The 14,245-nt window shown below is 42.7% G+C and overlaps 1 protein-coding gene across 1 annotated transcript in view; it reads left to right on the top strand.

The window, feature by feature from the left end:
• LOC145412924 (F-box only protein 30-like) overlaps window positions 1–14,245 on the top strand; it is a 200,243-nt gene that overhangs the window by 160,187 nt on the left and 25,811 nt on the right. The window contains exon 12 of the mRNA XM_080282728.1: window positions 10,101–10,236. Coding sequence (XP_080138854.1) covers window positions 10,101–10,236 — 136 coding nt within the window. The remainder of the gene's footprint in view (window positions 1–10,100; window positions 10,237–14,245) is intronic.

Here is a 14,245-nt window from a genome sequence, read left to right on the forward strand (position 1 = left end):
TGATTGTGGTGATTGGAGTTTATTGTTATTGTATGAACATTGATTGGGGCCTCCAAATACTCTTTTATGATAGGAACTTTGGTACTGTATTTTATTACCTCATTTTATTATGTTGACCATGCATCCAGTTTGGTAATTAGATCAGACAACACTGCAGTTCTGGACAAATTCTATACCAAACACAATAAACCTTATGGGGAAAACTATTTAGATCAGACAAGACTATAATTCAAGGCACAAAACTCCCTAGAATGTTGTAAACGGTGATAGGCAAACACACGGTGATAGGCAAATATATAGGAGGACTGAAGGGGAAATTCCTGGAATGAATGAGAGACTTTTTGAGAGACAGACAAATGAGGACAGTAATAAAGGATAGGATGTCTGGATGGAGGGAAGTAACAAGTGGAGTCCCTCATGGCTCGGTGTTGGCGCCAGTAATGTTCCTGATTTAGGTAAATAATATGGTAGATGGAGTGAACAGTATGCAAGTCTGTATGCTGATGATGTAAAGATCTTGAGGAAGGTAGAGGTTGAGGAGGACTGTAAAATACTGCAGGAGGATCTGGATAGGATACATGATTGGAGCCGGACGTGGGAAATGAAATTTAATGTAAAGAAATGTAAAATATTGGAAATGGGTAAAAGTATCAGGAGGCCATCACTGAATTATTCGTTGGGTAATGAATTAATCACAAAAATGAGAGAAGAGAAAGATTTGGGAATGCTGGTCCAAGATAGTTTGTCGCCTGAAAAACACATTAACAAGATTGTTAGAGAGACTTAAAAACTCCTGAGTAATATAAGAGTAGCATTTCATTATATGGATGAGGAGATGATGAAAAAATTGATAGTGGCCATGATCTGCCCCAGGTTAGAATATGCTGTGGTAGTGTTGTCCCCACACAAAAAGAAAGTTATAAATAAGATTGAGAGAATACAAAGAACAGCAACCAAGATGGTCCCCAGTCTGGCAAATCTGTCATACAGAGAGAGGCTGGAAAAGCTGGATTTGCCATCCTTAGAGGAAAGGAGAAAGAGGGGAGACATGATTGCAGTGTTCAGGACCATGGTGGGAGTAGATAAAATTGACCGAGAAGATCTGTTTTTATGGGATAAGAGAGCAACAAGAGGACACGGTATGAAATTGAAGAAGTCAAGCTGCTTGAAGGATATCAAGAAATATAGCTTTCCCTACAGAAGTATAGACTTAGGGAATAGCCTGGACAAAGAGATCGTCCAGTCTAAACACTTAAACGAGTTTAAAGCTAAATTTGACATTGAGAAACAGCGACAGGAACCTACGAGCATAGCACATTTCGTGTATATCACAATTAGGTATATTAGGTAAATTCATAAGTATTTGGAATGACTTAGACAAAAAGATGGTGCAGGAGAAAAACATTCATGTGTGTAAAGGTAGACTAGATAAAGGTGGATATGGAGACAGGACAACACGAGCATTGCTCAATTCCTGTATACTACAAATAGGTAAATACACAAAAAAGTGGTTTAACCTATGTATTGAAACACTGACCATGAGGTTAGTCTGTGACCTGTTAAATATGGGATGGTAGCACAAAAACAAAAAGTAGTACTGTCACACACACAATGAAACTGCAGGAGAGCCCCCATGCATAGAGTTTTGCTATTCTTTTTTTCTAGTAAACTACTTATCATTGGAATAAATTTAATAAGTTACAAATTTTGTACTTTTGAAGGTATCAGGTACCTGTAGACAACCCCATCAATTTTTCACACAAACTGTGCTAAGTCCCAAAGAAGGGTGACCATTCCCAACCCTCTAACTATCATCCAATTGCCTTAACATCCTGTATCTCAAAAGTTTTCTAGTCAGTTCTTATTAGAAGAATTTTAAAGCATCCATTTTTCTGATCGTCAGTATGGGTTCCGTCAGGGACACTCCACTGGCGATCTTCTCACCTACCTTTTCAGACTCCTGGTCATCCTCCTTTTGGGACTTTGGCAAAAGCTTTTCCATTGCATTTGATATCTCAAAGGCTTTCGATGAAGTCTGGCATATATCTTTAATTTCCAAACTGCCCTCTTACAGTTTCTATCCTTCTATCTGTGCCTTCATCTTTAGCTTCCTTTCTGGTCGTTCTATAGCTGCTGTTGTAGATGGCCATTGTTCTTCTCCTAGCACTATCAACAGTGGTGTTCCTCAGGGCTCTGTCCTATCACCAACTCTCTTCCATTTATTTATCAGTGACTTTCTGAGCTGTACATCTAACCCTATCCATTCATACGCTGATGATTCCACCCTTCACCTTTCCATTCGGTTCCCGCAATGTCCATCTCAGCGGTTCTGTCCATTCTATCTGTTGCCAGATGCCATAATCCCGTAAGGGGTGGCCATTTGACTTTGAGTTATTTGTTTTACGGAGAGGGGCATTAACCCTCCACCAACCCACTTGTTGACACATAGGGAGCACTTATGGTTTGGTTATATGGTTACCACCTAGTGTTGTAAATGGTTTCTTGGCTTACAGGCAAACAAGGGATGAAGCTATGGCACTCCTAATGTCTGACTTGGCTTGTATCTCTGACTGGAGTAAAAATAATCTTGTTTTTAATGCATCAAAGACTCAGTTCTTACACTTATCAACCCAACAGAATCTTCCACAGGTGTACCCACTGATGTTTAATAATATTCAACTTAATCCTGCATCATCCTTGAACATGCTTGGGGTTTCATTCACTCGGGACTTATTGTGGAAAGATCATATTACATCTCTTGTAAAATCTGCCTCCAAGAGATTGTGTGTGCTAAGCCGACTCCATTCCTTCTTTATCCTTGCACAATTGTTGACTCTATACACAGGTTTTATCCGCCCCTGTGTGGAGTACAACTCTCATGTGTGGGGAGTTTTCCCACATACAGCTCTTCTCAATAAGGTGGAGTCAAAGGCTCTTCGTCTCATTAACTCTCCTCCTCCTACTGGTTCCCTTCAGCCTCTGTCTGTTTGCCCATACTGGTGCATCTTTATCTCTATTGTATCGCCACTTCGATGGTCACTGCTCCTCTGAACTGTCTGTTTGCATTCCTCCACCTCTATGATGGGCGCGTAGCTCCCGTCTAGCAAGAGACTCTCATCCTGTTTCTGTCCAACTCTGTAATGCAAGAGTTAACCGTTACTCCCAGTCCTTCATTTATGCAACAGGTCAGCTCTGGACCTGTCTCCCTCTGTCTGTATTTCCTGCTTCCTGTGATCTCCAGTCTTTCAGATGCAGTGTGTCCAGGCATCTTGAGATGAGATGGTCTTGAATTTGGCTCTCTATTGTATTTTGTTTTTCTCTTGGAGGGAACAGTTATTGCAGGCTCATGGTCTTTGGTTCCTTCTTCCTAGCATGAAAAAAAAGTATCCACCCATCATGTTGGACTTTCAGAGAGATTCAACTCCAAAGTCAGTCTGTCACTAATTTCTCATCTCTACTAACCAGATATAACCAACTTAATTCATCATAACCTAACCTAACCTAACTAACTGATATAACCTGATATAACCAGCGTAATTCATCATAACTTAACCTAACCTAACTAACTGGAACAATTTGGGGACGAATGAATTTCGTGTCCGAATCGATCCGTTTTCCTGTCAGCAGGACACCACTGCAGATGTCAAGAAACATAACTTGATGTTCTTTAGTAACATAAATGCAATTTCTGTAGAATTTGAGTGTCATAAATGAATTATACGGTTATGACAGATAATCCTTGTCATAAATATTTCATCATTTATTAACGGGAACTTTCCTTAAGTTAGTCCAAACATGCTCTTATGATATTAAACCAGAGAGCACAGAGTGACTGACACTCACTGATGTCACACACAAATGAGTGTATTGATTGGCTGCTGTATATCTCCCAGTCAGTGAATGTTCTTATTGGCTGTAGCACTTCTGGGACTTCATGGAATAATAGACCCCCCCCCTCCCCTCCCCCCAGCTGTCTTGGATTTCATGTACTTACCTGGAAGCAAAGTGGACAAATGTAAATGTCCCATACTAAATTTTCTTTTTTTCTTATGTAATGTTTTGATTGTCTACAATATTAAAGGCAATTAGTACTTAAGAAACATGTTGGACACGATACCTCTGTATCATGGCTCCTCTTACCAAATTTTTCAAGATAATGCATTCGTAATAGAGAGCGTTCTAGAAGGTATGGTAAGAGAAAGAGTGAATATTGATACGATGCAGTTTGGGTATTTGCCAGGCAAAGGGACCACAGATACCATATTCATTGTTCGACAGCATCAGGAAAAATATCTAGGAAAGAAAAGGGAATTGTACTTTGTTTTTGTTGCTTTCGATAAGGCCTTTGACAGACTCCCTAGAGAGATGGTGAAATGGGTAATGAGAAAACTTGAGATCGAGGAGTGGCTGGTTAGAGTTGTTTGGCCATGTATGTGGGTGCTCACACCCAGGTAAGGATAACTGGAGATTTGAGAGATGAGTTTGCCGTGAATGTTGGTGTGGACCTGGGGTCAATTTTGAACCCCACATGTCATGGTACAGTACCTGAAGCCCTCTCGCGTGACTTCAAAAGTGGACTCCCATGGGAGATACTATATGCTGATGATTTGGTGTTGATTGAGGAGAATGGAAGGGGGGTGGAGGAGAGATTTAGGAAGTGGAGAGATGGTATGGGGCACAAGGGTTTAAGAGTAAATGCAGATAAAACAAAAGTAATGGTATCTAGGGCTGGTGGTGGTACTGCCAAAGAAGAAGGAGAGTGGCCATGTGCAATTTGCCACAAGGACATTGGAAGTAATTCCATCTTGTGCAGTGTTTGTGATAAGTGAATGCATGAGAGATGTTGTGGTATTAGAGGTAGACTGCAAGGTAATGCTGATTTCATGTGTGCCATATGTCAGGGAGAGCAAGTGGATATTGTCAGGTGTGAAAGGATTGATAGTGCTGGTGAGTCTCTCAAGTGTGTGGAAGAGTTTTGTTATTTGAGAGGCAGGTTAAGTGCTAGAGATGGGGCTGGTGCTTGCTCTGTGGCTGGAATGAGGAGTGGTTGGAAGAAGTTCAGGGAGCTGTTGTCTCTACTAACATTGAGAAGATTCTCCCTCCATGCTAAGTGATCTTTGTATGCAGCATGTGTGAGTAGTGTAATGCTGTATGGTAGTGTGACCTGGGCAGTAAAGGAAGAGGATATTACAGAAACAAATGATGAGGTGGATGAGCAGTGCATCCTTGAGTGCGAGGCTTAGGAGGGCTAGGTTTACGATGGAAGAGTTGAAGGGTAGAATAGGACTGGAGTGTATTGTGTTGTGATGAGGAGGGGTAGATTGAGGTGGTTTGGGCATATGAAGAGGATGGGGGATGATAATTGGGTGCAGAAAGTGAGAAGTATTAATGTTAAGGGTAGGGTTGCGAGAGGTGGACCGAAAAAGACCTGGGATGAGGTCATTGAGTGTGACCTCAGGGATAAGGGACTGAATAGGGAAGCTGCCAAAGATCAAGCAGCGTGGAGAGCTACCATTAGGTGACCAAGCTTGATGCATGCATGCATGTTGGAGCCATTATAAACAAAACAAAAGGAATATGTCATGTAGTGCACAGAAACATCTGAATAAAATTTGCAAGGGAAAGGAAGAGAGTTAAATCATGTACTACAACAGACAGTAAACCTGCAATCAGCAAATGAAGGGGGAGAGAAAGAACTGAAAAAGACACAAAAATAAGAGTGAGGTGGACAAAAGAGAAAACTGTTGTGGCTGAAGATGCTTCTTGGGTTCAGCATTGCAATTTGGAAGGGACACCTTTGTATTACCATTTGTTACAGAGTAGGAAATATGACAGAGTTCTCCTGACATGATCAGTCAAGCAACCAAAAGACTTGTTTGCTTAATAAAGTTTCCCTTCTCTTTTTCAGTTCACTATTCATGAATGTCCAGAAGTATGACTTAGGAATATGATTTTCATCCTAATATTTTTTTCTGACTTCCAGAAATTATCATAACTAATGCAGGAGACATTTTCAATGATTTACAGCATATGTTGTGGTGACCATCATCCACTCACATGATGTAGTGCTGCCTACTTCTTCCTCACCTTTATCATTCTTTCTTTGTATCTGCCCTCCTCTCTTCCTACTTCTTCCTTTTCTTCCTATTTCTTTATTCCTCTTCTTTCCTGTTGGTAGGGTTTTTTTTCAAGAATACTCCTCCAGTATCCCTGCTTGTCGTAAAAGGTGACTAAAAGGGTTGGCGGAGGGTTAGTCCCCCTTCCCGGAAAACAACTAACTAAAAAATCAAACAAGAAGCCTCGGACAAGGACTAACCTAACAATGACGATCCAGGACCGGACAAAGGACTTGGTAATGGCTACATGGAATGTAACAGGAGCGAATGATGAGGTGAAAGAGAGAGAGATTGTCCAGGTGCTTGAGGGTGTGAAAGTGGATGTATGTGGAATAACTGAAACAAAATGGAGAGGAGAAAGTGTGAGAGAATGGGAGCATGGATGGGGTATATGTGCAGGAGTAGGTGAGAATGAGAGGGCAAAGGAAGGAGTATGTATAGTTGTGAGTAAAAGATGGAAGAAGAGCATAAGACAGTATGGATCAGTTGGGTCAAAGATTGTGTGGGTAAAATTGAAAGTTGGAATACAAATGTGGGCGACTGTGTGTGTGTATGCACCAATGCAAGATTGTGCTAGCAGAGTGAGAGAAGAGTTCTGGACAAATGTGGAAGTGTGCATGGAAAAGTTTGGAAGGAATGAGAGAGTGTTTTTGATCGGTGATATGAATGGTAAAGTAGGGAATGTGAAGGTGGATGGAATAGTTGGTGAGTGGGGTGTGCCTGCTGAGATAGATGAGAATGGCAGTGCATTAGTGGACATTTGTGCTGGGAGGGGGTTGGTGATAGCCAATACCCTCTTCAGGCATAAAATGATCCACAGGTATACATGGTGAGTGATGAGAAGGGTGGGTGGTGAACTGAATGAAAGGAAGGCAATGATTGATTACGTGTGTGTGGATGAAAGGATGCGAAGATGTGTAATGGATGCAAGAGCTTATAGAGGTTGGGGGAGTGGACTTTCTGACCACTACTTGGTGGTGGCCAGAATTAGGATCCAAGTAAGATGGAGGAATAGAAGAAGGGAAAGACGAGAGGAAGGAGTAGTTGCAAGGAGAGTGGAAAGGTTACAAGAGGATGAGAAAAAGGCAGAGTATAAGAGAGAAGTGGAGGAACAATTGGGCAAATATAAATTGGAGCAGATGGGGGATGTGGAAGGTGTGTGCAGGATATTTACAGAGGAAATATGTGCAGCATGTGATGTGGTGTGTGGGAGGAAGAGAAGATGGAGGGGGGTGCAAGGAACAGCTTCGTAGAATGAAGAGGTGAGACAGGCTGTGGCACAAAAGAAGAAAGCATACAATGAATGGATGAGAAATAGGGGCATGGAAGAAGCTGAGAGGCAGAAGAGAGAGTTATGTGTAGAAAGAAAGAGAGAGGTGAAAAGATTAGTAAGAGAGAGTAAGAAGAGAGTGGATGAGGAATTTGGAAGGAATTTGAGTGTAAAGTGGAGGGACTGTAAGAAAATGTTCTGGAAAGAGGTGAAGAGAGTAAGACAGGGTGGAAGTGAGGTTAGCAGGGGAGTGAAAGATAAAAATGGTAGATTACTAGTGGAGAAGGGAGAAAAAGTGAGCAAATGGAGAGAACACTTTAAGGATTTGTTGAACATACAGGATGGAGGTAATGCGAGTATAAGTGGCTGGGGAATGGCTGGAAGAAGGAGGAAGGTGAGAAGACAGGAAGAAATCAGTAGGATAGAAGTTGTGGAAGCAGTGAAGAAAGTTAAATTGGGGAAAGCCCCAGGAATTGATGGAGTGTGTGGTGAAATGCTGAAGCATGGGGGAGAGATAGTAGTAGAATGGATGTGGAAGATGTGCAGATTGGCCTGGGAGGAAGGTAGAGTCCCGGAGGATTGGAAGTCAGATATAATTATTCCCTTGTACAAAGGGAAAGGTTGTGAGATATGGAACAGATAGACCTTTAGGGTTTAGTTGCTCGAGTCCAAAGATTTCTCGTTCATGGTAAATACAGTAGGCGCTTGATTTAACGAAAACTAAGCAACGTAGGGTCTGGTTAGTACTTGGATGGGTGACTGCCTGGGAACACCAGATGCTGTTGGCATAAAGTTCTCCCTACGTGTCAAGTGGGGTTGGTGGAGGATTAGTGCCCCTCCCTGTATGAAGGTGCAAAGGCTGCAGTGCATGTGGATGGTGAACTAAGTGAATTTTTCTCTTTGAAGGTTGGGTTGAAACAGGGATGTGTCATGTCTCCATGGTTGTTCAATCTGTACATGGATGGGGTAATAAAAGAGGTACAAGGTAGGGTAGTGGATGTTGGAGTGGCCCTGGTGAGAGAGGATAGTGTTTGGAAACTCCCTGTACTGTTGTTTGCAGATGATACTGTGTTGTTGAGTGAAGATGAAGGGGAGCTGCAAGGCTTGGTGGATGAGTTTGGGAGAGTGTGTAAGAAACGGAATCTAAAGGTGAATGTAGGGAAGAGTACAGTGATGGTCTTTGAAAGAGGTGAAGTCAGTGAATGTACAGCGAGGTTGGATGGTGAGGAATTGGAAAATGTGAGTACGTTTAAGTACTTGGGTAGTGTGATGAGTAAGGATGGAGATTTTGATGGTGAAGTGCTTGAAGGGGTACAGCAGGGAAGAAAGGTTGCTGGTTCTTTGAAAGCAGTAATAAGAAACAGGGAAGTGAGCATGGAAGTGAAAAAGTTACTACATGACAGTACAGTATTGTGATACCAACTCTAACGTATGGAAGTGAAGCTTGGATGTTGTTCAAGGGACAGTAATCAAGAGTGAGAGCAGTGGAAATGAGTTATTAAAGAGGAGCCTGTGGAGTCACATGGAGAGACAGGCTGACAAATGAGGATATAAAGGAGGGTTGTGGTGTGGATGTGGATGTGATAGGAAGCGTTATGAGGAACACACTGAGGCGGTTTGGCCATGTGGAGAGGATGGAGGGTGAGAGACTGACGAAGAGGGTCTATGTGAGTGAGGTGGAGGGGGGGAAGAGGGAGGGGGAGGCCGAGGATAAGATGGAGGGATGGGGTGGAGAGGTATATGAGAGAGGGGGGTGTGAGTTGGGAGCAGGGCAGTGAAATGGCGGAGGACAGGGCAACGTGGAGGTGATTTGTTTGTGGCCACCCCAAATGGGATTGAGGTGTCTGGCAATAGATAGATAGATAGATAGATAGACAAGCCAAATGGTTTACTGTAGCTAAGCCAGGATATCATTATAACACTGGATGGTAACCATATAACTAATCCATACGTGTTCCTTACATGTCAGTATGTGGTTTGGTGGAGGGTTAGTGCCCCTTCCCATAAAACAACTAACTCAAAGAAAAATGGCCACCCCTTATGGGATTATGGTATCAGGCTATAGATAGATAGGAAGATAGTCTATGTGCCTGTTTAATATTATTTTGCAGATGCCTCAGGGTTTGCATAGGTCATCACCTCAGAGTGATGGTGTGTACACAACTCACCCCTTTTGCATTGTTTTTTTGTTTTTTCAGTTTGTTACAAATATTGCATTTACTTCAACAATAGTTCTTGGCAGAAACAAGTATGATAAGTTTCATTGATTTGTTTTTTCATTGTTTTTAGATTTTATACAAATATATTTCCACAGGTAATACAGTGCAAGGCATCTCCACCCTACTAACTATGAATTGCCTGCACAAAAAAATAATCCTGGTTCGTTCAGCCCCCTTTCATTTATTGATTACGGAGGGAAAGTATTTAAGCATGTCGCTTACGACCAAGGAAAATTTTACCATCATGGTACTGAGTAACACCATTTTATCCTAGCAGTGCTGCCCAGTTATACATCTGTCCCTTAGTCCACTCCCAGTATCCTGAAAGGACTGCAGGAGAAGGGCATCTTCAGCCGCAGTCCACCAGGTTTGTGTTCAGATACACCCGGGGCAACATCAATGACAACAACAACAGTAACAACAGTTACTCAGACACCAAGCCTTTCTAGTCAGCAAGTAGAGGATTTTATTCTAAGACTTTTATGAATATTTCAGCTTAAACAACCTCTCCCTGTCATGCCGTCTTATGCGAGACATCTGCTATTCACTGCTGAATGACCGAGGACTGGTTATCCTGGAGTGGGTTCGACATATTGAAGACAATAAGGTCAGATGGAAGGAAGGAAAAAAGGTGAGTGAGTGTTGTTAGTAGAGCAGTGGATCCCAACCATGGGGTCATGTAACCCCAAAAGCACCCCCCCCCCCCCTTTTTTTTTTTTTTTTTTTTTTTTTTTTTTTTTTCCACAGAAACCCTTGTAAAGATCATGTGTTTAAATGCTAATGTTTGCAACTAATGCACAGATTCATTCACTGCTGTGCATTTAAAGTTACCTATGATAATAGAAAAGGTGGTAAATCAGTGTGTGATGGAAGTGAGGTTAGCAGGGGAGTGAACGATAAAAATGGTAGATTACTAGTGGAGAAGGGAGAAAAAGTGAACAGATGGAGAGAACACTTTAAGGAATTGTTGAACATACAGGATGGAAGTAATGCGAGTATAAGTGGCTGGGGAATGGCTGGGAGAAGGAGGGAGGTGAGAAGACAGGAAGAAATCAGTAGGATAGAAGTTGTGGAAGCAGTGAAGAAAGTTAAATTGGGGAAAGCGCCAGGAATTGATGGAGTGTGTGGTGAAATGCTGAAGCATGGGGGAGAAATTAGTAGTAGAATGGATGTGGAAGATGTGCAGATTGGCCTGGGAGGAAGGTAGAGTCCTGGAGGATTGGAAGTCAGGTATAATTATTCCCTTGTACAAAGGAAAAGGGGAAAAAGAAGTGTGTGGTAATCATAGGGGCATTTGTCTTCTTAGTATAATAGGAAAAGTGTATGGTAGGATACTTATTGACAGAGTTAGAGAAAGAACAGAGGAATTAGTTGGAGAAGAACAGGGAGGCATTAAGAAGGGAAGAGGTTGTGTAGATCAGATATTCATTCTTAGATCTTTAGTGGAAAAGTTTCTAGAGAAGGGAAAGAAGTTTTATGTGGCTTTCATGGATTTGGAGAAAGCATATGACAGGGTGGATAGACAAGGATTGTGGAAAGTATAAAGAATATATGGAGTAGATGGAAAGTTGTTGAATGCTGTGAAGAGTATGTATGATGGTGCTAAGGCTGCAGTGTGTGTGAATGGTGAACTAAGTGAATTTTTCTCTTTGGAGGTTGGGTTGAAACAGGGATGTGTCATGTCTCCATGGTTGTTCAATCTGTTCATGGATGGGGTAATAAAAGAGGTACAAGGTAGGGTAGTGGATGTTGGAGTGGCCCTGGTGAGAGAGGATAGTGTTTGGAAACTCCCTGTACTGTTGTTTGCAGATGATACTGTGTTGTTGAGTGAAGACGAAGGGGAGCTGCAAGGCTTGGTGGATGAGTTTGGGAGAGTGTGCAACAAACGGAATCTAAAGGTGAATGTAGGGAAGAGTAAAGTGATGGTCTTTGAGAGAGATGAAGTCAGTGAATGTACAGCGAGGTTGGATGGTGAGGAATTGGAAAATGTGAGTACGTTTAAGTACTTGGGTAGTGTGATGAGTAAGGATGGAGGTTTGGAGGGTGAAGTGCTTGAAAGGGTACAGCAGGGAAGAAAGGTTGCTGGTTCTTTGAAAGCAGTGATAAGAAACAGGGAAGTGAGCATGGAAGTGAAAAAGTTACTACATGACAGTATTGTGATACCAACTCTAATGTATGGAAGTGAAGCATGGACATTGTTGGAAGGACACAAGTCAAGAGTGAGAGCAGTGGAAATGAGTTATTTAAGAGGAGCCTGTGGAGTCACATGGAGAGACAGACTGACGAATGAGGATATAAAGGAGGGTTGTGGTGTGGATGTGGATGTGATAGGAAGTGTTATGAGGAACACACTGAGGTGGTTTGGCCATGTGGAGAGGATGGAGGGTGAAAGACTGACGAAGAGAGTGTATGTGAGTGAAGTGGAGGGGGGAAGAGGGAGGGGGAGGCCGAGGATGAGATGGAGGGATGGGGTGGAGAGGTATATGAGAGAGGGGGGTGTGAGTTGGGAGCAGTGCAGTGAAATGGCGGGGGACAGGATGACATGGAGGCGATTTGTTTGTGGCCACCCCAAATGGGATTGAGGCGTCTGGCATCAGATAGATAGATAGATGATTTCTTTATGGGCACATAGATATACAGTGTTTGTTTTTACAGCACATATATTATTAGAGATGCATTAATTTTATTGGGAGCTAATGTAGTAAAAAAAAAAAAGACATATCAGTACTACCCCCCTGGGGGTAGGGGGGTTTCAAGAATACTCCCCCAGTATCCCTGCTTGTCATACGAGGCGACTAAAAGGGTTGGTGGTGGGTTAGTGCCCCACCCCGTAAAAAGAACTAACTAAAAAAGCAAATAAAGCGCCTCGGACCTGGACGGACCATACGTTGACGACTAAGGAACAGACAAAGGACATTCTTAGGGTGGGAACATGGAATGTGAGAGGAGTGAATGATGAAGTTAAAGAGAGAGGGATTGTTCAGGTGCTTGAGGATGCAAAAGTGGATATATGTGGATTGACTGAAACTAAATGGAAAGATGAAAAGGTGAGAGAATGGGATTATTGTTTAGGTATATGTGCGGGAGTCAATGAGAATGAGAGGGCAAGAGAGGGAGTATGTCTGATGATAAGGAAGAAGTGGAAGGAGAATATAAGAGAGTATGGAACAGTGGGTGCAAGGATTGTATGGGTGAGGATGAAAGTACTTTAGGTATACAAGCGTGGGCAATTGTATGTGTGTATGCCCCGACAGAGGACCGAGTGGCAAGAGTGAAAGATGAGTTTTGGGTGAGAGTAGAAGCATGTATGGACAAGTTTGAGAGAAGCGAGAGAGTGCATTTGATTTGAGACACGATGGCAAAGTTGGGAATGTACGAGTGGATGGAGTGGTTGGTCAGTGGGGTGTGCCAGGTGAAGTAGATGGGAATGGTAGTGCTTTGGTGGACATCTGTGCTTGTAAGGGGTTGGCAATAGCCAACACCTACTTTCATCATAAGATGATTCACTGGTATACATGGAAAGTAATGAGGATGATGAACTTGTTGAACGAAAGGCAATGATAGACTACATGTGTGTGGATGAGCGAATGAGAAGACAAGTGTTGGATGCAAGAGTGTGGAGAGGGGGGGGGAATGGAGTCTCGGAGGCCAAGGTAAAGCTGCAAAGAAAATGGTTGAGGAGACGAAGGGGAAGACAGGAGGAAACATCTCCTGTGAGAAGAGTGGAGAAATTGCAAGATAGTGAGAAAATGGCAGAGTATAAGAGCATAGTGGAAGAAAGATTGGGAAGGTATGAGCTAGAGCAGATGGAAGGGGTGGAAGACGTATGTAAGATATTCATGGAAGAGATAGGTGCAGCGTGTGAGGCGGTTTGTGGAGTGAGGAGGAGATGCAAGGAACAGCGTGGTGGAATGATGAGGTGAAACGTGCTGTGGAACAAAAGAAGAAGGCATATAGTGAATGGTTAGCGAGTCAAGGTAGGGGAGAAGATGAGAGAGAGAAGAGAGAGGTATATGTGAGCAGGAGAAGGGAGGTGAAGAGACTGGTGAAGGTGAGTAAAAAGAAAGTGGATGAAGAGTTTGGGAGGAATCTGAGTGTGAAATGGAGGGAGAGTAAGAAATTGTTTTGGAAGGAGGTAAAGAAAGTAAGGCAGTGTGAAAGGGGAAATAGAAGGAGAGTGAAAGATAGGAATAATAGATTGTTGGTGGAGAAGAGAGAAATTGAGGAGATGGAAGGAGCACTTTGAGGATTTGTTGAATGTAGAGAGTGAGAGCAGTGCGAGTATAAGTGGTTGGGGAATGGCTGGGAGAAGAAGAGATGAGAGGAGGGAGGAAGAGATCAGTATGGCAGAAGTAGTGGAAGCGATGAAGAAGATTAAGTTGGGAAAGGCCCCAGGAATTGATGAAGTGTGTGGTGAAATGCTTAGGTATGGGGGTGATATTGTTGTGGAGTTGATATGGAAGTTGTGTAGATTGGCTTGGGAAGAGGGAAGGGTTCCAGAGGACTGGAAATCAGGTATAATTGTTCCTCTGTACAAAGGAAAAGGGGAGAGAGAAGTATGTGGTAACCATAGGGGTATTTGCCTTCTTAGTGTGACTGGTAAAATATATGGTAGAATACTCATTGATAGGGTTAGGCAT

Source organism: Coenobita brevimanus, chromosome 94, assembly GCF_032717465.1.
Source record: "Coenobita brevimanus isolate Jiangsu-jjx chromosome 94, ASM3271746v2, whole genome shotgun sequence".
NCBI classification, from domain to species: Eukaryota; Metazoa; Arthropoda; class Malacostraca; order Decapoda; family Coenobitidae; genus Coenobita; species Coenobita brevimanus.